A 26198-nucleotide genomic window follows, 5' to 3' on the forward strand; every position below is an offset into this window, starting at 1 on the left:
CTGAGTCCCAACATTCTTTCAATCACATTAAGAGCTCTAAAGACTGCTTCACGTACACACATGCATTTATTAATGCAATGTAAGTTCATGCCATAAATCTCTCTGCTTTGTCAGGAGGCATCCATATATAAAAGTGATGGTTAGTGAAGAGTGAAGCCAACAGCTCAGAGTTTAATCCCTTTATTGTGAGGGATAGATGCCCATACTCTTAATAGTCCTGGATTGAGGACATAAAACATACTTTTTTATTAAACTCAGAACAACCAATTTCCACTAAACTCAAAAACTAAGTTGTGTAATCACTTTTATAGTCTGCCAGCGTGCAAGGTGCTTTCAGATTCAGCCCTTTCACTCCCACCCATCCCCCTATAATGGCGAAACTAAACACTCCAAACAGAGCTGCCATAAAACAGGAACATTAATCCTTCTCCGGTTTGTTGGAAGTTATTGACTGAAAAGCGCCTGAGTTTGATTGTCTGAGCTTTCAACGTGAACCCTGAGGTTTATGTGAACATAACGGCCATCAGTCTTATCACACAGGGTAATAAAAGTCTACTGCAACAGCGCTGTTCTCTGACAGAGTGGAAACATAATAAGAGAGGAGAAGGAGTGAAGTGACAATTTCAGTTTTTCTGTTTCACTCAGCCATTTAACCTGTTGAGAGTTTAATGATCCCTGACTCTAGAAAGTGTTTGAATCTCCATTTTATATCCCACCAAAAGCCCCAGTGATAATATCCACAGTTTTCCATGCACTGTCTGTCAGATGAGAGGTTTTTCTCCACTGGTTGGCTGCTGCAATTTCACAAAGTGCTGCACAGACAAGTTTATGACAGAGAAAGCTCTCATTTTTATCCAGACAGTGAGGGTAAGTCTAACCAGACCTGTATATGAGTGTTTGTGTTAAGGATAAAAAGGAGAAATCAAGAAGGTGCAGGTTGAAGGAACCCATGGCAAAAAAATAAATAAATAAATAAATAAATAAATAAAAAAATAGAGTGTCACAGACACATTGTTTCCTTCCAGGTGCCTTTGGACTTACTGGTTTTATTCACTCAAAGTTTATTCATTCAGTATGTAAAAATGAGGGAAAAGATGCAATAAATACTGTCTTTTACAATATGTTTTATCCAGTTTATCACTCTGCAATGGAAAATCACACAGACTGGATGGAGAATTTATGCCCCTCAGATTTATCTTCTTTTTACCTTATAGTTTTAGATTGGACACCAAGTTTAGAAAAAAATTGCTCTAGCAAATGTGAAATGCTGCATTTAAATGTTTTCATTAATTCAGAGGAGAAAGGCTATAAAAAACCAACCTAAAAAAACTGTTTTACAAACTACCATCATTAACCAACATGTTTCTGGTTCAGTTTCACCAGATTAGACACTTTTCACATAAAGCCATCTGGTTTTCTTGTCTAGCCCTCTAATTTGTCAGAATTCCATGGGTTGTACTTATAAGATCATTTTCAAAACACCCATCTACTAGTTTATGTAGCCGATGATAAGTTGATACGTTTTTTTTTTCAACTTTTGATAGATAAATGTACGTTTAAGATGCTAAAGAAAGTAACATGTTTATTTATCACTTGAGATTTTATAGTAACACTGTTACTGAAAACTTTACCTGTGTGTAATGTTTTTAACGTTGTTCCATGTAGCTGCAAGACGTGGCCATAAGATGGCAGTGTTTCAAAATCGTCAACAATTTTCCGAATATTTTCCCCCAAAGCATTTTGATTCTTCCGGTTGTTTTGTTTGGACACGAATGGAGACACAATGTTTATCCCACTGCAGGGAAGACGGAAAGGCAAACAAAAACATTCACATAACTTCAGGAAACTAAAATGAGAGGTAAGCAGTCATATAATCTAATGGTGTATTTTCTGGCTCAGAGGCAGCAGGTGTACAGATATAAAACATATTTGTACTTAAATTGAGACAATACTGCTGTGGAAGGCTAAGGTCTTGTAAAACTTACCATTTCCCTTACATTTTAGTGGGTTTTGGTCAATTTTGTGTTTTAATTCTGTTACAGTTCTGTTGTTTGGACGTGTATTATTTATCTTTTTTGTTTCAGTGAAGAATAAAATATGGCAACCCAGGAAATGGAAATTAAGATGGAAAATTAATTTCCTTTGCTCCATAAAAAAGCCCTTGAAGCTTTCTTTTACAATCAAGTGATTAATAACATTGACGGATTTAGGGAAATCCAAACCAGAAAGACAGTACTGCTTGTATTCAGAAGTTTTTGGGAGTATTTGGGTTGTGGATCCTTTGGCTTCTTCAAAGGTCTGAACTGATCAAGGACAGATAGTAAAAAGTTATTGCTCAGACCAATGACACTACATGTCAACGATAGAGATGTTTTACAGCTCCGCAGCTGTCAAGGATGGAAATAGTTCATGTCACGATAGAGGGGTGACTGTGGTTGATGTAATCACCCATCAGGTCTTCAGGACAAACAGAAATGTTCACATGCAGCAGTTAGACGGTGTTTACAGTAGACTGAAAATATTCTGAGGAATCCAGACTTTGGTCGGATTTTAAATATGATCAGATGCATTTTTTTTCTGTTAACTTCCCAATAAGCATGGGGGAAAAAAATGTATGGCTTTTTTGATGAAATGATTAGAAGTGTGCAAATAAGTTAGTTGTTTTTATTTAGAGTTCAGTAAGAATGCAGTGGATATGTAATGTCGTGTCCAGCTTTTGTGTGACTTCCAATCTATACCTGATACAGATATAAACAGACAGAAATGCATTTTTGTTTGTTTTAATGTGTTAGTATTTTTGTTAAACGGTTACAATTCACTGTTCTGCTGCCTCACAAAGAAGGGAAGTTGCTGCTGCTTTGGCGTCACTTTCTTGTTTTATTTTGTTTTCCAGACTGATTACCTGAAGCATGAGAGGGCTGTAGACCATTTGTGGGTGGACTAAGTGACATCAGCGGAAGCTGCTCCAAGCATTTTGCATGCTGAGGTGAGTGACTTCATTGATCCAGATGGAGTTTCTGCATTGTGTGACATGAAAAACAGTTTAGGTTAGTGTCACATCTTTGACACAGCACTTGAGTAATGAAACAAATGAAATTAGTTTCAGAAGTTTACTGCCTGATTGATGTGAACTTGTTGAATCAAGTCAGCTGTTATTGAATACACAAAAATGAGCCACAGCACCTTCCTTTGTAAGAACGAATCAATGACAAAGAGAAAACCTGGAAGAAACAGATTTATTTCTGGCGGTGCTGCTTCCCTCATTCCCAGACCAGCTCTGCTGCTTGCGCTCCATCACGTTGTCATATTTGGCCCTTATCATTCGGCCTCGGCCCCTGTGGCCCTCCGCTGAACCGAGCGGCAGCCTCATTACCGCTGCGGGCCTTTCGAGGAGCAGGAGCCGATGTTTAGAAGCTGAATCACCTCCTGCTGCTTGCCGTTGGTTTTATTCTGTTGAGGCGGAGAATGTCATTCATCAAGGGCCGTCAGACCGTCAGTTTCAGCAGCCGGCAGGATCGAGAGGCCACGGCCATTAAGCTTCCTGTTGGCTTCACATGGTGCTGAGTGTGAAGGAAAACTGGACTTACGGCTAGAAAGACAAATATTTTTAGAAATATAGCACATTACTTGGCTAAAGTAATAATTTTTATAACAGAGAAAGACAGTTTAACCACAGTGTTAGTTTTTACTTTATAAGCAATTAGTCATTAAATTCAGGTGTAACTTTAGTTAAAATATTTGTAACAAATTTTGAAATGAACAGACTCCTTTCTGAATTTGATTATGTTGTTCTTTCACTGACGTATTTACTTGTATCATTGTCATTTGTATTAGTGACCCACTTTTTTGTGTTCCTTTCAGTCTTGGTTTTGTCCTGTCTTCATAAACAGAAAGAAATAATGGCAGAAAGTCAGCAGAATTATTCTTTCTCAAAATAAATAAACATCTAAAGCAAAGTGACTTGTGTCATCATAAAAAACAGACATTTGCATATGAGACTGATCGACGTGAAAAATCAACAGTCTTGTGGTAAATTGGACCAACCCAAATGTGCAGATGGGTTGGAGTTGTATGTGTTTGCTGTTGTAGAGTCTGTAGATTCCCACCAGAATGAAAATCACAGTTACCAGCATAACGAGTGAGAAACGGTTTCTCAAAAATGAAAGATGAGGATACTGACTCGTGGTTCTGGAGTCTTGGAGATCACTGCAGAGAAAAGGAATACAGCTCTTGGCATGAAGATGCAATTTGTGAACATGAAACATGAGTTGAAATTAAAAGGAAAATATATATATTTCTTTACTATCTAATAAACAAATCAAATAAACAAAGTCCAGAGCGGTTCTTTAGGTATTCATAGAGAGTGTGGTTTTGTTTATGTGATTCATAAATGAGAATGAAAGAAAAACAGAGAAAATGCATTGTATAATAAGGAGAATAAATAAATAAACTCATAAATGTCCTTGATTACATTATTGATGACAATAAAAATACTAAAAACTAAAAACAATAAAAAGTGAAAATAATAGGATTAAAGCTAAATATAAAATTTAGTTGTTGTGACTCCATACAGTCTGCTGATATTCTACAGTCGACTATATATTTTCTCTTGTTCTCATAGTTTCTGTGGATAACAATGGAGCAGTTGTAAAATAAATGTAAAACTTAGCCTGTTTCTGACAGTGTCCTAAAAATTCTGACTGTTTGGTTTGAGATTTCTGAAAGCCTGATATCTCATCCTGGTGTTGTGTTGACAGCTTCAGGATGCCCTACAGCGGATAGAGGGATGACTGGGGAGAGGAGAACTGTCTCTTGGAGAAGAAAATCTTAATATAGAATATATAGTAAAAATAGTGAAATGAAGGGTCAGACTGTAGAGCTGGATTCCTGTTTGCTTCACTGTTTATCAGAGGAGAAGTTTTTAAAACAGTTTCACTAAGATTTAAGTCAGAGGTCAGGAAATCCTGCTCTGTGATCAGGATTATGACAAGTTAGTGTCTAGATCTTCTGACTAAAACCTGATTCTTCACAGCGAAAGTTGGCAACATTTACAGATATTAAATCATTAACGCCAGAACGATGTGGTCAATGTTTCTTTGAGACAAAGCAGCATCAAAGTACCATAACATTATGCAATAACACAGACGCATTACAATATGGACAATGTTGGCTGTTTTAATTTAACAGCCAACATTAAATTGGCTAACATTTAATTAAATTGGATAACATGATGATCCTAGCATCATGTTATCCAAGATGCTAGGATAACATCTTGAGATATTCCTTTTCGTACGGCAAAACTGTTGTGGCAAATTTATACAAAAAGTTTCTCCATATGTTGTACCAAAAGTACAGACAGGATACATGGAGAAAATAGCAAATTGTGACTTCAAACTGAATCATGTAGCGAACCAAGGTTTATGTGTCCCGTTACAGTTCTTTAGTTAAGAGATTCTGTTAAATGAGGTGAAGGATAAATGATTTGTGTTCATGACCTACAGCAGTTAAGTCCTAAAGGAAGATCAGACAGCATACATTTGATGTAAGAAGGACCTCGAGACCTGACTTACAGCTTAGTGTTTATGAAACCTTTATTTGTGAACAGTTCATCGTCTTGTCTTTCCATCAATATGCTTTTCACATCATGTGGGCTGGATTTATTGCAACCCCTCTAATAATTGTCTTAGTGTACACACATTACATCATTTTGAAAGGAGCTGTCTGGGTTTGATTATGTCAGCATTTAAAAAAGAAACAGAAAACATGTTTGACCTTTAGGCTTTCACTCAGTCCATCTAAACAAAATGGAAGTCTTTTTTTTTTATAGAAAATGAACATTTCACTTTTTTCTTTTGAGTCTATCTGTAGGAGAGCACTGTTTGATTGACAGCTCTTTCAAAACCACCGTTATTGGAGACAGAGTGGAAAGAAATAGTTTCAAAACCCTGTGTGTGTGTGTGTGTGTGTGTGTGTGTGTGTGCGTGAGTGAGTGAGGGAGGGAGAGAGTGTGTGTTTGGAAAATTTCCAACTCTGAAAAGTTGAACAGCCATCAAGCATTTTACCACACAGCTTTCACCATTTTTTATTCTTTCCTCAGGCATAATTATAACTGCTGCTGGTCATAGGTGTGCGTGTGTGTGTGTGTGTGTGTGTGTGTGTATGTGCGCATGTGTGTGTGCGCAATAATCAGATAGTTTGTGTCTGTCAGAAACTCGTCACTCACAAGTCACAGTGAGATTCAGCCGTTCACTTAAAGGAAACTACCTCTCATTTTAAAATGTCACTCGGAGCTTGTTATTCATTGCGCACACACAGGGACACACACGCAGACTCGCATGTGTTCCCCACTTGTTGGTCAGGTTGATGGTTCTCAGATTGCTGCGTGACATTTTGGACAGATGGAGGGCGGTGGATAACTGTCACTCACCTTCTTCCTCCCCGCTCGGCTCAATTTAAACCATCTGTCCTGACTCTGAGTGTCTGAGGATGATGATTCATTCAGACTTCACCAAGACTTACCTCAGTGTAGACGTCTCGCTTTTCCAAGTTTGGTGAGACTGCAAGTTATTCAGTAAACTTGTTTTTCTTTTTGGATGTTTTATGTACCTATTTGTACCTGTGATTGAATGAATTACAACGGCTTGTTATAAATTTATGGCGTATTATAAAATTCCACCGAAAAACTCATTTTGAGATTAATCTGTTTGAAATTTCAACATTTTTTTTAGAAAAAAAATCAAGGAACTTTATGACTTCCAGAAGTTGAAAAGTTGGGAGAAGATTTGCTTGTAAAATTGCAAAACTTTTGAGGTTTTCTAGAAAATGTTTTAAATTTGTGAGTTTCAAAAGTAAAATTGAAAATCTGAAAATTTCCAAAGATTTTTTCTGTAAAATTTTTGAGATTAATCTTAAAAGTTGTGAGATATTTCTAGCACATTGTTAAAATTTCAAACTGAGAAATTTCCTAGTTTGTTTCTGGAAAATTTCTGAGATTAATCTAAAAATGTAATTTTCTCCTTTTTTATCAACAAGTATCTAATTGTGTGTTTTATAATATTAAAAACAAAAAACAGTGGTGTTATTATACTGCTATGACTGTAAAAAAACAAATAGAGCTTTTCCTTTTCACCAAAAGTCAAATTACTGTTTAAAATGTGTTTTCATTCAGCTGTTTAATTGCTAGTTCAACTCATCATTTTTGCTCTAAAGTTCATTTTGGTCTCTAGTTGCCGTGGGAAATCCACAAATGAACATAGATGGTGGGGGTCATTAGGGTCCCAATTACCCGCTTTAGCTCTGGGCCATGCATGAGGTTCAGCTGGTGGAGAGCAGCCGGAGAAAAAGATGTGATGTCCCAGTGTTAATGTGTGTTAATGTGAGTAATGCACACTTTTTCAGCTGAGTGAACGCGGTTTTTAGCATAAGAGTATTTAGCCTACAAGCGACTCTAAACAAGCCTTAATTTTCTCATTAACAATGTAGAAACAAATTCAAATCAAAGGTCAAATATAATGTCAACTCTTCCATGTCTGGGATGTTTTTGTCATGTCATGAAAGAAGGAGTCGGGAGCATCAGATATTTTCTCCTTGCAGGCTCTCATTGTGCTTTGGCCTGTAAAGGCTCTCATTGTAATCAGAGCTGTCAGACCTTGTTGTGTTTTGTTGTTTTCTGTTCAGATGCAGCATCAATGAAAACAGACTGTTTGTTTTATTAATGCATTGGAATTTGCATTGATGTGAGGCAGAGCATTTGTGCTTATCGGCAGGATGAGAAAGGAAAAAATGATCCTGCTTATAAAGAAACAAACATCATGTAATGCATTTCTCTTGGTCTTTATGAATGCCTGACTGTCTTAAAATCTGTTCATTCCTTTTTCTTTTAACACATTTCTGATATTGTTAATGGTTCGGGGTTGAACTAATACAGTTGTAGTTCATGTGGTGGACACATGTCAAGCTGCAGTCCAAACCTTATGACTCTTTTCTAAACTCCTGAACAATTATTCAAGTTGCTTCTGCACCTTTTGCTACTGCAGTTTGCAGCCAAAGGCACATTACTAAATACTGACCTGAACATTATGCAGTCACTTATCTTATGTTTTATATTTTTATCTAATTGAAATTGTTTTGTAGAAATCAATTTTCACTTTAACATTGAAGGATCTTTTTGTCATGTCTTTTGTCAAAAAAGCAAAATTTTGTCACTCATTTGTAAAAGCAATAAAGGGTAAAACATTTTTATTCACACCGTATAAATATATATATTTTGGTCTACCTCATAAAGGTATAGCAAAATACGTTAAAATCTGTTGTAAGGTGAGAAGAAGTGAGATGTTTGAGGGGTACAGTGTGTTAATCTGATGTTGGTGTTCAAATCCTTTATCACATAAACAATTCAGAGTTTTCACAATTTGTAAATTGAAACCATTAACCTCTCCACCCCAGCTCCTCCTCCTCTGCTTCTGTCTTCTGTTTGACAGATGTCTGAGGTCAAATCACAGCAGCCCAGGCCAACGCTGAAGTGGTGTGATGGAGCTGGCGGTGTCAGATTTCCCGTCAAAACCACTCACTGCACTCTTTCATCAGACATCGCTCACTTTCTGCAATCTCTCCCACCAGACAGAGAGTCTGTTCAGGACGTGGTCTTTGTCTTTGTGCAGGTTGAGATGAAACGTGTTGAGAAAAGTGATTTATTTTTCTAACACCAACATGCTGGGAGAATTATCTTACAGGATCTAATCTCCCTTATCACGCCGACCCCCAAAGTAATCATATTTACATGGCAGTATCTATTTAGCGGTTAATGACATGCTGCAAGCTCACCATTGTGCTATTACACCTCTTTATCTTCCATCCTATTATACATGTGATCTGATTTCATCCGCGCTGCTGCACATTTACATATCCATTCAATCACACACCACTGACTAATAAGTTTCAGCTTAATTAAACTCGTTTGCATGTGGTGAAATCCCATCATGCGGTATAATAAAATGAGCCCAGTGTGATAGCAGGTTGTCAAGGTGTGTGTAGTACAACGGGTATATTTAGCAAAGACGCCTCTGGGTAAAAACATACATCATCATTGAGGGTAATAGAGCCACATTCTGCTGTGGACTAAATACAAATGACGACTGTGTCCTTTCTTAGAACGTCTGAAACCGAAAAATTCTCCAAAAGAAAATACAATCTCTTCTATAATTCATTTAAAATTGTTACATTTTTAAGATGGTGAATTTCATCATATTTTAGAACCAAAAAACCAAAAAACTCAGGAGCACAAAATATAAATAAATCAAAAAAACATTTTTTTCATTATTTTTACAAGAGAAGAGCTTAGCCTGAAAGGAGACATTTAAAACAATATATCGGCTTTATATGTTCCTATAAGTATAAGCAACAGCAAAGTGAAGCAGCCGGCTGCTTCACAGACTGCATAGATTTTTTAAACAAAATGTATATTTGTGCACACTTCAAAGTATCGTATCAGAAAAAGTTGAGTGCTGTGGTGGCACAGTGGTTAAGCACAACCCACATATGGAGGCCTGAGTCCTTGACACGGCTGTCGCAGGTTTGATTCCCGGCCTGGCAACCTTTGCCGCATCTCTTCCCCTTCTCTCGTTACCCAGTTAACGATCAAATCAAGACCAATAAAACCTTAAAAAAAAAAAAAAAGTTGAGAATCTACAAAATTCAAAATAACTTCCTCAACTTCTCAAAAAAAGTTGTACACTCTCATGAGGTGGTTTGGCTTTTCTGAGAACAAGCTCTTGTGCTAACAGGGAAAATATTTGCAGATTCAGTTCAACTTGTGGGTCTGTGCCTTACCAGAGGCCCAAACATCAGAGTAATTTCAAAGTTCAGGCCTCTTTCTGTTTTTCTGGGATGTATGCTCCATGATAGTTTGGAACCTCTACTTCCTGTTTATTACAGTAATGCCTCAAATTCTGGTGAAATTACGTTTTGTAGCCTGGTTGATTTGCTCCATTTGTGACTTTTTAAATAACAGTTTTTGGTGTTTTCATTGATTACAAAATGCAATTAAAGTCACGCAAGAATTTATCTTTCTACCGTTTCTTGTCGTCTTCGTCTTTTCCATCATTAGTAACATTCGGTTGTTGATCACAGGATTTGTGATCCGTAAAAGATTTTCCATTGCAGTTTTGCGAAATACACTACTTTCTAAACAGTCGATGCACACCTCATCCTAGCGCGAAAATGTTTTTGTAAATTTTGAGTTTTTTAAATTGACATGTTTCCATTAGGATAATTTATTTTCATATTTCTGATTTTCTCAATCTTAAGGTCAGTGGAAACACTATTAGCTTGTTAGTCTTTGGGTCTGGCAGTAATCATGCCTTGTTAAATTTAACCAAAACTATGGGATTAATTGAAGTAAATTCTTATTTAAAAGTTTACCTTTTTTCATTGAGAACTGAGTTTTATAATTTTATGATCTGAACTATTAAAAAATGACAAAAAGAATACAAGAAATATGTATGGGGCAAATATATTTTTTACTACACTATACAAAATATGCAGAACTCTTGAATTTAAAGTATGAATCTTTTTTTTTGAAGTGCAAAATGATATTAGATGCATTTTAAGTACACAGACTGCCTAATGCAGCAGCATACTCTGTGAGAACATTTTCTCTCTCTTCTCTGAGCCTGTGTAGTGAGGTGGTGGAGGCTTTTTTCCCAGTTTAGTCTGCTTTGAAGGTTTTCTGATGGAAGGCTTGGAAAAGCATGACCAATTGATTGGAGGCTGCAGCCAACATGTCGCCTGGGTGTAAGTGAGGGTACTTAGACAAATCAACAAGAAGAGGCACAGCCCTGCAGCAGTGGATCACAGCTTCATGAGCTGCAGAAACCCGAAGCTAAACCACAGAAGGAAAAAATGTTGATTCTCCTGACCTCATTGACAAAGTTTGACCCATGAAAGCTGTCTTTAAAAACAGAAAGATCTGCTTTAGTTCAAGTTGAAAAGAACACTGATTGAAAAATAATCCAGCATTGATTCATGAAGACAAATGCATTCAGCAGTGGGCTTCTCATTTTGCTGCCAATCATCTCTCATCATTTAAACATAATCAGTAGCTTTGGGAGGAGTATTTCCTCCATCTGTCTTCTTTTTGTCTTGATTTTGTCCCTTTGTAGAATCATATCCTTCATTAGCTGCATTTCCATTACAAACGTGCACAAAACTTTATAGAACAAACACAATTTCTTAATTGCGATGCCTCCAGAAGAAACACAATTAAAATCATACATGAATACGTTTTTCATGTGATGTCATTAGAAAACATGCCGCGCCATCATCATCGTACCACTTCCTGTCATCTTCTTTGTCTTTTCTGCCAGTTAAACTTCAACATTTTATTATTTGCTAAAATTATAGGGGAAAAAAAGATGGAGACTGTATCCCAACTATTGAGAAAATTTACTCAAACCTCAGATTTAGGAAAAGCCATGTGGCTTTCCTCCTGTCTGTGGAAAATTGGAGTACCTTTGGAGATTTGCTTTGACAGCCATGTAAGTCAGGTTGTCTGATCCACATGAGCCTTGTTCAGGCTGGACTCTGACTAGAACCACCACAAATCCTCTCTGTTGTCTTCCTGGACAGGATCTCTCAGCGAAAGTCAGAACCTCTAAGTAGTGGTGGAGAAAGTACTAAAACACTGTACTTATGCATACGGACAAATAAGCTACAAAAATGAACTGCAGTAAACATAAAAGTATAACATTAACATATTTAATGTAAAATGCAGTGGAGTAAAAGTCAAAGGTACCCATGCAAAAATCTGTTTAAGTACAGAAACATTAAAAATGTACTCAAGTACAGTAACGAAGTATTTGTACTTCCTTACATCCTGTCACTTCCTCTAAGTCTGAGGTCAAAGTTGAATTGTTCCATCTCAGTAAATCTCTGTTTAGGGAGAAGTTGAGCTGTCTAAGTTTGATTCTTCAGTGATGGTGGAATGGAGCAGGAGATGGAGAGCCAATCAGGACCTGCAGCAACTCTTCAGGAATGTTGTGGTAAAAAATGAGCTGAGCTAAAAAAGCAAAGTGATCTATTAACTGACTAAATGAAGAAAAATCCAGAAAAAAGCAGCTGAAATGAGAACTGAAAGGGGCAGCATTCTGTAAAATTGACTTTTTCGAGCTTTACATCATGTTGTAATGTATTTCCCTCACCACAAACATATTTGGAGTGTTATCATCATTATTTTATGTTTAAGAAATCCTTTAATCTCCATGGCAACTATTCAGCTCTACAAAACGCCTGGGTGGACCTAGCCCCTCCTTCAAGGCACAGCTCCTCCTCGGAGCTACAGTTTCCAAGTTTCAGAGCTTCTGCCGCATAAAACGACTTCCCCAGTCAGCCCCTTCAGACTAGCCAGCAGCAGTTAGTAAACACCTGAAAACAACTGAAGGTAACACCTGATTGTGCTGTAAAATGACTCTTTGTGGTTGGAAAACACATAATGCAGCCCAAGGCAAGGTGCTCCGTCATCCAGGGGATTTTAGAGCAGAACTGCTGCTTCTCTACATGAAATGGAGTCAGATTGGAGATTCAGGGATCTGATCAGGATGCCTCATTTTCCCTGGAGCAGACCTAGAACCTAGAGGGACGATATACTCTTCAGGCTTGAGAACACCTTGGGGACCCCTGAATGAGCTGGACAGACAGAGATATGTGGAGTTTCCTGCTGGACTTTTCCCCCAGGAATCTGGTCATCGATATCTGGAAGACAGAGGATGGATAGAACTCTAAAATGAATTTAGAGCAAATGTAAAGCAAGCTTTATTTGTAAATGTTTTATTCATTTTTTTTGTTTTATATATATATTTACTATTGGAAAACAGGCAGGAAACAGTTTTTAAGCAGAGAGAAACTCGAAGTTCCTTCCAGAACAAATTCACAGCAACCTTTGTTTCCTGATTGACGGGAGCAAAGTGCTGTTTTCTGCTCCAGTATTAAAGTGATTACTTTCATTCTGTTGCGCCTTTTTCCATTCCTTCATTTCAACCATTTCTTCTCCTCCTCCAGTCTCTGATCAAAGGCTTCAGACAGTTTTCACTCCACTTCTATGCAGTAATGAACAAAAACAAAAACCCAGGAAGACAATTTCTTATTTTAGAAAACTTCAGAGGGATTCCCCAAATTATAAAAGCACACAGAGATGACATTTTTTGAAGAATGAAATCTTATATCGCTTTTAATCCTCGAAGCGCTGAGAAAGAAAAACAGGGTGATCTCAACAAATTGTCCTTTTGTTAAACAGCTTCCAGAGGACAAATTACACTGCAGCTTCCCACTGTTATTACTGCATTCAGCAAAGAGAGAACTGAATGCTAAGTATTAGTTCTGTTAGTCTTAAAAAATCTAAAAGCTTAGTCGACACTTCTATTGCACTTTCATCTTTTAATCGCTTTTTATTCGTATCTGTGTTTCCTCTTTATATCTTCCTCAATTGTTTGCTAAAAAGAGAATTACTCTGGTTGTGTGGTGGGATAGTTGTTGTCAACAGTGTTGTCTTGTAACAACAAGGTTCAAATTTTCTCCATGAATTCCAGTTTCCTCTCATAGCTTGATAAAAAATGCGTGTTGGATTTGTGGGAAACTCTAAATTGTTCTAAGGTGTGGTGTAAAAGATATGTACAGGAAAACAAAGGAAAGACATTAAAATAACAAAAATTCTTTATCTTTGCATAAATTGAGACCTGGATATATGCAACAGCTGGACATTACCTCATATTTTAATGTTGTCCAACAGAAAATGTGAAGCACGCATAATATTTTTTTAATTTTTGCAGGTGTTTTGTGATGTTTCTGAATAAGAGAGCCTCACACAGAATGGTATCAGAGTGAAAACTTTAACCCCAGCCCAGCTGCAGATCTCCAGATGTTAATAGGTTTAATATTCTTGCATGACTTCTATTCTGTGTGGTAAAAAATGCACAGTTTAGCCATATTATTGATGGGCTATTGACTCCTGTTATATGCATTTTCTTATTGTGGAATTTTCTGTGAAGAAGAATTTCCTCTTCACCTTCATTTTTGATTTGCTTCCCTCCCAACATTTCTAAAACTTGCCCTCATTTCAGAAAATGAAAAACAATTCTTAAATTAATTACAGAAACAGAAAAGTGTGAAGTATTTATAAAGGATTAGGAGTTTATTATGAAGATAATCCCGCAGAAATGTACTTTAAAGTGCCATACGTTGCTGTTTCTTTGTTTTTTTCTGTTATATCTCTGCTGTTTCAAAATATCCACCTTTCATTCTAAAGTAAACAGGCTTATGGCCTGGTACAAAACAAATGTTTTGGTCTCTATAGCTGTCACTTTGTATGACAGAGAAGTGCTGTGGCAGCTACCCAATGCTCCGCTTACATGTCAGTCTTGCGTCTGGAAATCCAAGATGGCAGCAGCCAAAGGACAAACTCAAGACTTCAAAACAGCAGTCCACAAGCTAGTGGGTGATGTCACACGGCTTATATCGGTCTCCCTTTTGCATTTTGTGACAGTGATAGAGGTCAAACCTATATAGTAATTTGTTTTACAGACTCTGTTGTGCTGTTTTTTAAAATCGTTTTGACTCTGACACTTATTCAGATACATGTTTTATGCCAAATTTGAGAACAATCTTGCCGCCAGTTGCTGGTGTTTCTCTGCTATTATGCTGCAGCTGGCAAGTAAAACTGCCAATGCAGTTGTGTTCAGCTGACAGACATCATTCTCCATCAAAGTTGCTGTGGATCATGGAAGGTCAGCACTGCTGGAAACTGCACCTCTACAGCTGTTTTACTGAGATGCCACCACTGGGCTGAATACTGGGCTGAAACATTGAATATTTAATAAATGCAGGGCCCTGCAAATGAATTCCTGCCCCGTCGTGTTGTTTACATCATCGCACGTTAAAACAAACAAAAACAATTAATGTCAATAAACAGTACATAACTATTAGTTGGAGGAAAATTGATCCAGGGATTTCAAAACTGTTTTACATATTCTAATCTGAAAAACGTGGTGTGTAAATATTTATTAACTCTTTGCCGCTCCAATCATTTAAACTCAGTTTATTTCAATTCATAATGTTCACAACAAATGTTACCTTGAGGCACTTTACAAAAAATGATTTCAGTAAAATCACACAAACATTACATTTGATCCTGATTATTGAACAGCTCATTTTATTATTCAAAGTCATTTAAAAAGTTTCTGTCTAAGGAAACCAATCAGATTGCATCGACTCAATTCAATTCAAAAACACTTTATTGATCCTAAAGGGAAATTAAATGTTGTTACAACTCAGAGTTATTGTAGATGGTAATGACAAGTCATTCATCGACTTGCAGCCTTCACTCCTCCTGGATGAGCACACAATGACGGAGACAAAAAACCTAAAGAACTGCTTAAAGTTTAGACCTGAATTCAGATAAGTATGTTGAGTTGAAAAATAATGTTCAAAGATGCTCCCCATCCAACAAAAAATTAAGCGCATAGATGTGCAAAACTGCTATAGACAAAATCCAAAAGGATAGAAGATCAGATTGTAGCAAAATATGTTTTAAAGTATTTACTCTGAGTTAAATATCTCAAACAAAGTATCTCTATAGACTCACAGCTTTGCAAAATACAGAATCTCATTTGGGAAAAGAAAATGTTAGTTTATGCCCAGAATAAAACAACTATGTTCTTTCATAATAGCCACTTGGTGCACAGAGTTACTGCTAAGGCTTCATCGATACCTTAGACTGGTTTTGCCTAAGTAATAGATTTTTTTTTTCATATGGGAATTACTATTAAATTAATGCTTCAGTCCTTAATTATATGTCTAATAACTGTGGGAATGATTTTAAATTTAGGCTATAAATGCAGTAAAATGTCATTTTGAGAGCTAAGCAGCTTTTTTTGCTATATACAAAAATCACTTTGTCATCTTTACCATAGAGCTTGATCTGCATCTGATTTTGGGTGTTGAATGAAAGATAGAGATGATCACATCTGATCAGGGCTAATTTAAAAAAAAACCCTTTTAAGCAGTTAACCCACATATAGAAAAGGTTTTGTCTCCTTTCCTCACCATCTGTAGACCCGTTCTTCCAGAGGGCGGGCCTCGCGCTGTGTCACTCATGTCAGTCCGGCGTCCTGATTGGTCTCTCTCCTCCGAGGGGCCAGTGGGCGGTGCGATGGTGCCACATGGAGCCAGCCTGATGCATCTGTGTCCGTTAGTCTGTTCCATCCTCCGGAGGAGTCAACCCGGAGAGTGTGGAACACTTTGGCGCATCATCCGCATCTATATGCTGGAACTTTCTATTTTAAACTGAGCAGAGAGAAATTATACTCCAGGTTATATTTTTCGTCACTGTTCTTTCTATTCATGCGTCTTTCATGTCCCCAAGAAACGTTGGGAAATGGGACCAGTCTGATCCATGCGTAAAAGTCCTTGTTGGGTGATTTATCCAGAGAGGACTGTCGGATTCCGTCCTGCGCTCTAGATGGAGGTTTCTTATCCTTCATGACAGAGGATCGAGGTCTTTTTTGAGCTTTTAAAGGAAATAATTTAACAAACGTAGCTGAAAAATACTTGTATTTCATCTAGAAAGATAATTCCTATTTCGCGCTGTTTTAAGGTGGATCTATGTGAGAGAGGTGCCCGTTTTCGTGGCTCCCGTGGACACTTTGCTGTCTTTTGTAAGTAAAACTGTTTTAATGGAAACATGACCAAAGGTGCAAGAGAAGCGGTTCTCCTGAACACCTTCCACCTGCTCCTGCTCCTGCTGCTGGTTTACGCTCCGCCGGTGAGTCTCTCCGCGCAGCGCAGGCATCCAGCGCACTACTTTGGCCACATCGCTGAGAACTCCCCGGCTGGATCGCCCGTTGATGGGGTCTCAATCTTGCTAGAAGCCGGAGTCTGCTCCGGTGCTAATCTTGACGGCAGCTTGTACGGGAATTATCCCTCTGATTTCAGGATCGTTTACGACTCTGAGCGTCGGGACCGTTTGATTCTGGTGTCCACCAAACCTTTGGACCGAGAGTTTATAGCGATGTACGAGTTGACGGTGGAACTCCCGCCCATGTGCCAGACGAGACCGGCGGTCGTCCAGGTTGAAGTGTCCGACAGGAATGACAACATCCCCCAGTTCATCAGCGGGAATAAAACGGTGGAAGCGGACGAGCTGGCGCCGCTTGGAACCGTCTTGGCTCGCTTTGACGCAAAAGACGGCGACGCGGAGAGAAATGGACGCACAACTTTTTACGCATCACCACAGTCCAGTTTGCTTCACGTGGTGCCACAAACCGGCCAGGTGAGGCTCGTAGGGTCGCTGTTGGGGGTCAAGCAGCTCACCCTGCGGCTGTACGTGAAGGACGGCGGGGACGTGGCGCTGATCGGTGACCCGGTGTTCCTTCGCGTCGACGTTCGCGGCTCCGGCAGAGCGCGGCGCAGACCCCGTGCGCTGTCCGAGGATCTGAGCTACACAGTGACCGTTCCGGACCACATCAGAGTGGGTGATCTGGTGTTCACTGTGCCGGACCAGAGGTTCGACCAGCGGTGGTTCGAGGTGATATCCGAGGCCGACTCGCCCGTACAGATCGAAAGGGACTCGGGGCGCTTGTACCTTGCGCGCAGTCTGCAGGAGCCAGCGGAGGTGATGGTGAAGATCCAGAATCTGCGAGGTAAGACGCAGACGCTTCATTCGTCCCTGCGTAAAGACGCAAAAGTAGCTTTACAGGATTCGATACAAGCTGCTGTTTTGGTTTCTGGGTCAGTTGGTTTCTTAGAATTCTGTACTTAAGATCATGAACAGTATTTTTATTGTTGGTATCCAATTGTTTATAAAGTTTATTTGCCTTAGTTTGATGTTTTTCTGGAGGTAAAGCGGGATCTAAAGAGAAGTAAAGTCCGGATGCTAAATTTAACTTTATTAAAAATAATCTTTTAATTTTGGTAAAATTCTTCTTCTGATCAGAGATCAAATTAACGTTTTTGAGTTGCACAATTGCAGTCTGGATTTGAACCTGTGGAAGCAAAAACATTAGGGTAATGGCAAGGTGGTCTTCCCACCATAAAGAGTTGAAGTTCATGACCAAAGATAACTTGGTTAAAAACAAGCAGAAACCCGCAAAAAATATGATAATAAATGCTTTTCAGTTGATTTTTGGCAAGATCATAAATGATTTTCGACAACCCACTTTTGTTTACAATGTAAATTAAAAGCAGTTCAATCATTTTTTATTTCAAAAATTGTCTTATATGTTAGGAGATGCTGGCTTCTTTCCGTAAGGGAACATCTTGATTAAATGAAAACCTTTAAATCGAAATCTGTTAAAGGTTTGAATAATTCTGGGTCGGTATAAAAAGCAATCATCGGCCACTTTGTTAGATACAGCTGCTCAGTTATACAAGTGAAACAACAAATTACATGTCAGCAACTCAGAGCATTTAGGTGTGGTGAAGACGACTTGCTGAAGTTCAAAGCCAGCATCAGAATGGAGGGAAAAAAGGAGATTAAACAAATTTGCAGTTTTCAGAAACTGTTGATTTAATCATAACCATCTATCAGGTTTACAAAAACGCCTTGTTGATGTCAGAGGTGAGAGGACATGGGCAGACATGAGGAAAATGACCGCTCCGAAAAGCTCAGCATGTCAAACAGTGAAGCAGATGGGCTAAAATTGGACAGTAACAACAATGGTATCTGGTTTGCAGCTCTTGATTCAGACAAAGTGAGTAAAGGAGCATTGAAATTTAGCCGGAGGTTGAAGTTTCCATAAGGAAGAGTGTAGAAACTCTTCACTACAGTCATCGTTGTTCATATTTTAGGTTTCATGCAGCTTCAGAAAGTTTCCTTTCACACTGCTGTGCAGATTTTTACTATGTTGAGAAGTGAGAAGTGTTCATTCAGTCGGTGTGTGTGTATGCGTGTGTGTGTGTGTGTGTGTGTGTGTGTGTGTGTGTGTGTGTGTGTGTGTGTGTGTGTGTGTGTGTGTGTGTGTGTGTGTGTAACGGCCCATGTGTTGGCTCTTCTCCAGCAGCTTGAATTGACCCCAACCGTCAACGGCTACTTTTCTGCTCTTTCATTCATTCTTCACAACACTCCACAGATCCCTGCCAAGTGTGTGTGTGAGAGAATAAAGGGAGTGTGTTAGGTTGTGTGTGCCGCCAGCAGACTGTTAAAGGACAAACAGTGTTTAGTTTGTAAGGTGTGAGCAAGCACACCCCAAAACACTTCACACACAGATTTTAGTTTTCCAGTTAGGAGAGGAAATGACACACACACACGTCGCTCCAGAAGTTTTCTCTGAAGCTGAATATTCAGATGGTTGAAGCCTCCTGATAGAGGGAAGGATTTGTTTTTGCTGCATGTTTGACTTCTGCAATGCAGCAGGAACTCATTTGCATCGTTAACTCCACTCAGTCTAAACAACAAATTAAGTTATGAAGCACTTATCTCATCTGCCAGTGTTTATTGAAATTCGGATGGAGAGTGGGTAGTTAATTTTTTTTCATTCTTCAGTAAAAATATTCCCGTTATATCACATACTGTATGTATAACCTTTGACATTCAGCTCATATAACCAGGAATAAAATATCCTTTTCTTAAGCATATCTCCAGTTTTTTATTTTATTTTTTATATATTTTGTGAATTATCAGTTGTAACCATGAGCAGCTGATATGAGTGGCATGCTCCATTAAAATAACATATATTTCCAGTGTTCACTAGTTTCCTTTTAGTCTTTTTTGTTTCCATTCAGTTGCATGGAATAAAATTCCATTTTTAAAATTAAAACAGTTACACTCAGATAAATAAGGCTAGGCATACTGATCAAAAGATCATATTAATCAGAATATTTACAGAAAAAACTCATGGTAACATTCCAACATTGGCCTTTTTTCAGAGCATGAATAAACACAGTTAACCATTTTAGACGTATGAAATGTAAAGTTACTGAAAAGGTTCATGTTAAACTGAACCTGCTCAGTCTGAAGAGGATTTTCTCTTCAGTTTATTCTGTATAATAAAAATATACTCAGCATGGAGCACAACTTCTAGTAGATACTGAACCTTTTTAGCTCGTTTTGCATCTTTAGATGCTATAACAGGAAACCAACTAGTCTCATCTAAACTGAACAGGAATAGATTGGAAAAACTACCAACTTAATTTCAACAGAAACACTGGAGTCTGATTTTGATATGATCAACATGAAAGAGGTGATTTAGCCAAATTTCCTCAGCTTTGGTATCTGTGAACAAACTGTTCACAGATTGTCTTCTAAATGACAGAGGATGGTTGTTTTACGATACTTCCTGTAATGAAAGCCCTTCATAAACCAGTGTTTGTTAATTATACTCTTAGGTTTTTGATAACGGTAATTTATTTTGTTAAAAAATATACTTTCTGGATATTTGTTTTAGTTGTCTAGAAGTTTGGCTCTTGGAGATGTTAATTTATTGAAGGTTTTTTCAACTTCTCATGTAGAGTCATTAATTTTACACAATCTTGTTTTCATCGTCTTTACACCCACATTCCTCCAGTTTTGAACAGTTTCTTGGTCACAAAACTTATCTTTTGCTCATTTGTATTTCACATGTAAAGGAGGAAGATCAATGAAATTAAGAATTGTATCCATCATTATTCATCAACATATTTAATTTGATCATTTATGAATGAAAGTTGTGGTCAGAGAGGGTAATGCCACGGTCTGAAGTTGCATGATGAATCGATTATTTAAATAATTGTCAACTAATTTAGTCATCAGTTAATCATTGACTTGAATACATATTTTGAAAATGACCATTTGCTGAAAGAACAACATATTCAGAGCAGCCACTAAGCCAAAACTGTATAATAAATGTATACATTTTGCATTTATGATCGGTTAATTTATAAATTAGTTAACAGATCAGCCTTATTGATGTATTGATAAGTCAGACAGCGTCTTTTTAGCTGAAGATGCATCCTTTGCTGCTAACGGTCACTAAGGGAATGCTGTTATTGCATTTTAGGCAATAAAATGTGTTTTTGTATTTTATTTGCATCTTTCAATGTGTTTTTAATATTGCATAAAAAGGCTTAAGTGGTTAAATCATGAGAATAATTAATAGATTAATCGATTACTAAAATAATCTTTAGTTGCACTTGCAGGTTTTGTCCTGAATCGCTTAAGATTAAAGTTTACAATATAATATCCATATTTTGCCAATCATTTGGATAAATGTGGTGATGTTTGAAGAAACATTTCAACTTTTAAATCAAACTTTTCTGGAACACCTTAAAAAAAACCCCGGATCGTCTGTCCATCACAATAAACAGTCAAAGTTTAGGATAGTTAAAACAAATCAAGGAGAATATCTGGGAGCAGCGTTAATCAGAGCTGCTGGCCAACATGTAGTCAGTCTGAAGTGAGCTGATGGCCAGCAGCTCAGATCTGGTTGACGGGTTGAAATGCCATCCAGATGCTGCTGTGACCCCCTCACACTCAACCTAAAGTAAATGTTTAACCAAGAGCCTAAAGTCATCCCATCTGGACAGCCATGGTGGCAGCTTGATGTTCTGGTGAGGTCTGGCTAATCAGTCAATCCAAACAGCGTCTTTGGTATTTATTTGTAAAAATTAGTTGTGTTTGCTCACCTGGGTCTCTCCCAGGTCTGAACACATGGACGGCAGCAGAACCAGAGCTCTGGACAGGAAGCTGTGTTTGTGTTAAAACAGAGCAACAGGCCCAGGTTGGCTGCGGTTTGTGGCCACAGAGGAAGAGAGTGGGATTTGGGCGCTGTAAACTGTCCGGCTGATTGAGACGGCCTGTCTTTCGTCGGCTGCGGTGGAGATTTAGACGTGTGGGAACGAGCTCTGAGCAGCAAACGTCTGCTTTGAATTGTCTTCAGGAATTCAGTGACAAACATCAGGCCACAGTTTGGACATCAGTGACTAAATTATTGTCATTTTGGTCAATAAAAACATATTTTAATATCAGTATCATTTCCCTTCACATTCATCTGCTCTCACACCAATCACTTGCATTTATGCAGGCATTTTAATTATTTAAAAACCACACAGGACTCTGTATCTTGTGCATTACTGCAGATGGCAGTGAGTGTACTGATGTCGAATTATTCTTGACTCTGGTAAATAAAAAAATGTTCTTTTGTTTTTGGTGATTAAGTGAGCCTTAAATATTATTTATTACCTTAACACATGAATATATTAATAGGGTCAAACTGTTTGTGGGTCAAATGAACAGTATGTATAGTAACTGCTTAAGGTTATTTTCAAAGGTACATTTATCCCAACTAATGAGTGCATAATTTAATTTATTGAATATAATTGTATAATTTAGTTTTATTAGCTGTGCACTTAAAAATATACTGTAATTGTTGATTAATGGCCATGCAAAACTGCAACGCTGTCAAAGGAGTCTGGAGCTTTTAAAGATAGAAAAATAAAGTTCTGAATTCTATTTTAAAAGTCAGGAATGAATGGAAACATTCTAATTCATTTAGCTGAGCTGATATTAACAATTCAAAGTATTTTTTGTTATTTGAACAGAAAGTGTTTTGCCTTGTTTTGAGCTGCATTGATCAGGTTTCACACAGTCTACCAGCGTATAAACCTTCATCTACTTCAGATAACAGACTGTGTACCTGCAGTAATGAACTATTAGAAATGTTTGAAAAAGTCCAATCTGCCTCTTTCACTCAACTTTATTGTATTTAAGCAAACAGTTTTATTAAGGTCAAAGCTAAATTTCAAGTCAAACTGAGTAAGTTTAGAGGCAAGCAAATTAGTTTTAGTCCAAATACAAAACAATCCAGAGTTTTTCCTGTAATTAAGCAACTATACAAATGTAAATAATTATTCTTATGCTGGCTTCTGTGAAGTTTTGCAGTGTTGTTTTAGATTTAATGGTCATGTCAAATCATTTTTGCAAATCTCATTCTGAACCCTTTATTTCTGTTTACCCTCTTCTCACTAATATATAAAACACAAATTTAAGCATTTGAAGTTGTCTGAAGTCCATGTTTTGTCTGCATGAATGAACAACCATGCATCTTCTGGGGTGAAAATAAAAGATTCACTCATGTTAAATCACTCTCGGGAGGATGCAACTCGAAGTTAAACTTTCATGACTGTACGGTCAATAATTTTTCACTCTATAAACTGAAATGCTGCATGTGTCAGATACTGTTTGCTGCTGCACTCTGAGCATCTCATGGAGCGTCTTTGCTTTTTCAACAAGGCATAAATGTCTTTTAGATAATGTTCTTTTTGGAGTTTCTAGAAATATCTTTAAATAAAAAACTGGGAAACTAAAAGAAGAACTCTAAAAAAGGAGGGTGAAGGTTTTGCAATGAATAAAGCATCACAATGAGTGTGTTTGTAGACAGTTAAAGAATAAGGTAGGCAGGAGCTCCTTGCAAGATAATGACAGATTAAAACCAAGAATAAAAGTGAGACAAATCTGATTATTAAAAAAACATCATGCATGTTTTATTGGAAAGTAAAGATTAGTTTTACTTTCTTTACTGGACAACAACTGATATCTTGTTTATTTGGGCTGTGCTGACAGTCTCTGCTCTTATTTATGCATTAATTCATTATTCTTTCAGAGATCCACTAATGTGTTCTAACACTAATGACTTTGGTGTGTTACATCAATAAATGATTGAATCATTGAATAAAAACCCAATAATCTTTAAGTTAAGAAGTCAATGAGAGTCTAATTGTAGCTGCAGCTTTTAACATGACAGCATAAGCTGCACATATCCATTATTTATAACTAGTGTAACTTTTAACAAGCACTGCAATTGTTTACCCATCAGTATTTTGTTGTTCCTTTATTGTGAATTATTGTTGATTTTTTTAAACTGTATTTTCTAAGGAAGCAAAGCTCCGCCTCATAAAGGAATTTAATTTAGATTTATTAAGTAATTTAAATAACATGTTTAAAGGCAATGAAATAAAAAGACAAACAGGCCCAGACTGTTTTTTGTTATATTAAAAAATGACTAAAAATATGCACACAGGGAAAAACACTGTCTCATTAAAGGTAATAAATGTGTTTATTTGCATATTTAAATGAGAAACTCGTTACCGTTGACTGCAATTAATTCATCCGCCTGCACACTGACGGGCCTTTTTTTTTCTCAGCCCCACTGTATTTAACTGTTATTAATTGTTTAAGTCAAAGAGTGTTTGTGTTGAATACGCACAAACACACACATGGACACACAAGGCACATAATTACCCAGACATGGTCCTGTTCTGTCAGGTTCCCGTGCGGATCTTCGGTGCTTGGCAGCCCTGAGGTGACAAACACACTTACAGCTTTTTTTCTGGTTTATTCTATTGTCTTTATTTCTGGATTGAGCCTGCGGCCCGAAGCAACCCGCCACAGCGCCACATGTTTGCGTGCGTGTGTGTGTGTGTGTGTGACACCAGATGCAGTAGTATCCTCCAGGCTGCTGTGCTTCACAGCGGTTGTGAGTCTGTCAGCGTCACACAGATTGATCATAATTGTCTCGTATTTAGTTGCAGATATTCTCATTCTGCACATCTGCGTACATACTTTTAATTTCTTTATGAGGTTAATTATAAGTTATACCATTAAAGTGAGGATTGGCCACTCAACTTATAAAGATTAGTTCAGGTTAAATATTTGGTAAGTGTTGTGGCTTGACATGCTGTGGTTAAGGTGAGAGGGCTTGGAGCTAGGGAATGCATTAGATTAATGAATCCCCTGAAAAAAGGTGTTCATTCAAGCATATTTGTGTGCGCAGGCTGTGTTAGCGGCACAAACACTGTGTGTTTGTGTAAAGAGCTGCAGGACAAATTATTATGACCAAACAGTGAAGCTCTCAAGCGTGGCCTTTTCAAGGCAACAAAACAGCAACATGCACATAAATAATGAACATTGTTGGGGCTATTTCAGTATTTTTGAATTTCGTAAATGCTACTTTGATAAGGTCAAATGCACGCAAGTATGGACAACACGGCTGTATCTTGAAGCATTAACTTGTATATGTCACATATTTATGAGGCATAATTAGTTTATTTAAAACAGGGTCAAGAAATAAGCTGGTGCAAAACTACATTTAAGAGTCTTTGTAGAAACTGAAACTTAGCAAATTTGTTTTTGTTAGATCCAAGCCACCAAAAATCACTGAATTAATTTTCAGTAGAAAACAACTCGACATTTAGTTTCCAATGTTAAATAATGAACAGATCTTTATTAGAACCTTTCCAGAAACCTCTGAAAAACAGATAAAGACCAAAGAAGATGTTTTCAATATCTATACAGGGGAATAGCAGGAAAGGTATTTCACAATAAAACATCTGTTGCTTTCATCTCTGAAACCAACATTTCCCAAACTACAGTTCGCTCAGACGTTTGAGTTGTTAAAAGCAACAAAATATCCTGAAGTAAGGCTGTAAATAAACCCACAGCCTCTTGGGGGAGCTGATCATACGATAAACGTTATTTTTTAATTTCCACTCTGCTCTCATTCTCGCTCTGTAGCTTTCCATTACTCTCCCATCCAATTGTCTCCGTTTCTCCCTGTTGTCCTAATAGCTTATTGACAGCCAATCAGCTTTGTCCTCGGGCACCATTATTCACCGATCAACAACTAGGACAAGGTCACCTCATCCAAACTGCAGCAATAAACTCTCGACCAAGCAACCATAAGCAGAAGAATGCTGTAGCATTGAAACATTTTTAATGTTTGAACTGTTTTTAATCCTACCTTTACGAACTTACTAAATGTTTGGATTTCGTACTTATCAAAATGAGACAAAAACGTTAACAAACACTCATTGAACTATTCTGACTTACACTGCAGAGTTATTGAGTTTATGGTTGTACTTTGAATGAATACATTTAAAGTTGTTAAACTGCAGCTCAACTGGATTTAAGTACAGATTTTACGAGACCACTGCGAAACTTTCACATAGTTTTTTTTGTGCCTTTCAGAGATGGACCTGTTGGTGTTATTTGGATTTTTGCTCCGCTGCTTAATCCAATTGTGTATGATTTGATGCTACTGAACAGGATTCATGGTTCTATCAATTACAGAAAACCTTGTAAGACTGTTAATATAATGTACATTTTCCAAAATGCATTTTTCTGTTATTTTTAGTTTTGTTAGTTAGTGATTCTTGAGAATAGGGACAAAACAGGTCCTATG

The 26198-nt window shown here is 37.6% G+C and overlaps 1 protein-coding gene across 1 annotated transcript in view; it reads left to right on the forward strand.

Moving 5' to 3' along the window:
• The first annotated feature begins 15176 nt into the window (after positions 1-15176).
• LOC106956217 (neural-cadherin-like) overlaps positions 15177-26198 on the forward strand; it is a 75908-nt gene continuing 64886 nt past the window's right edge. The window contains exon 1 of the mRNA XM_015046918.1: positions 15177-17687. Within this exon, the coding sequence (XP_014902404.1) occupies positions 16730-17687 (958 nt within the window). The 5' untranslated portion in view covers positions 15177-16729. The remainder of the gene's footprint in view (positions 17688-26198) is intronic.

The sequence above is a fragment of the Poecilia latipinna genome, unplaced genomic scaffold, assembly GCF_001443285.1.
Source record: "Poecilia latipinna isolate Pla-1442-1.1 unplaced genomic scaffold, P_latipinna-1.0 Scaffold798, whole genome shotgun sequence".
Lineage (NCBI taxonomy): Eukaryota > Metazoa > Chordata > Actinopteri > Cyprinodontiformes > Poeciliidae > Poecilia > Poecilia latipinna.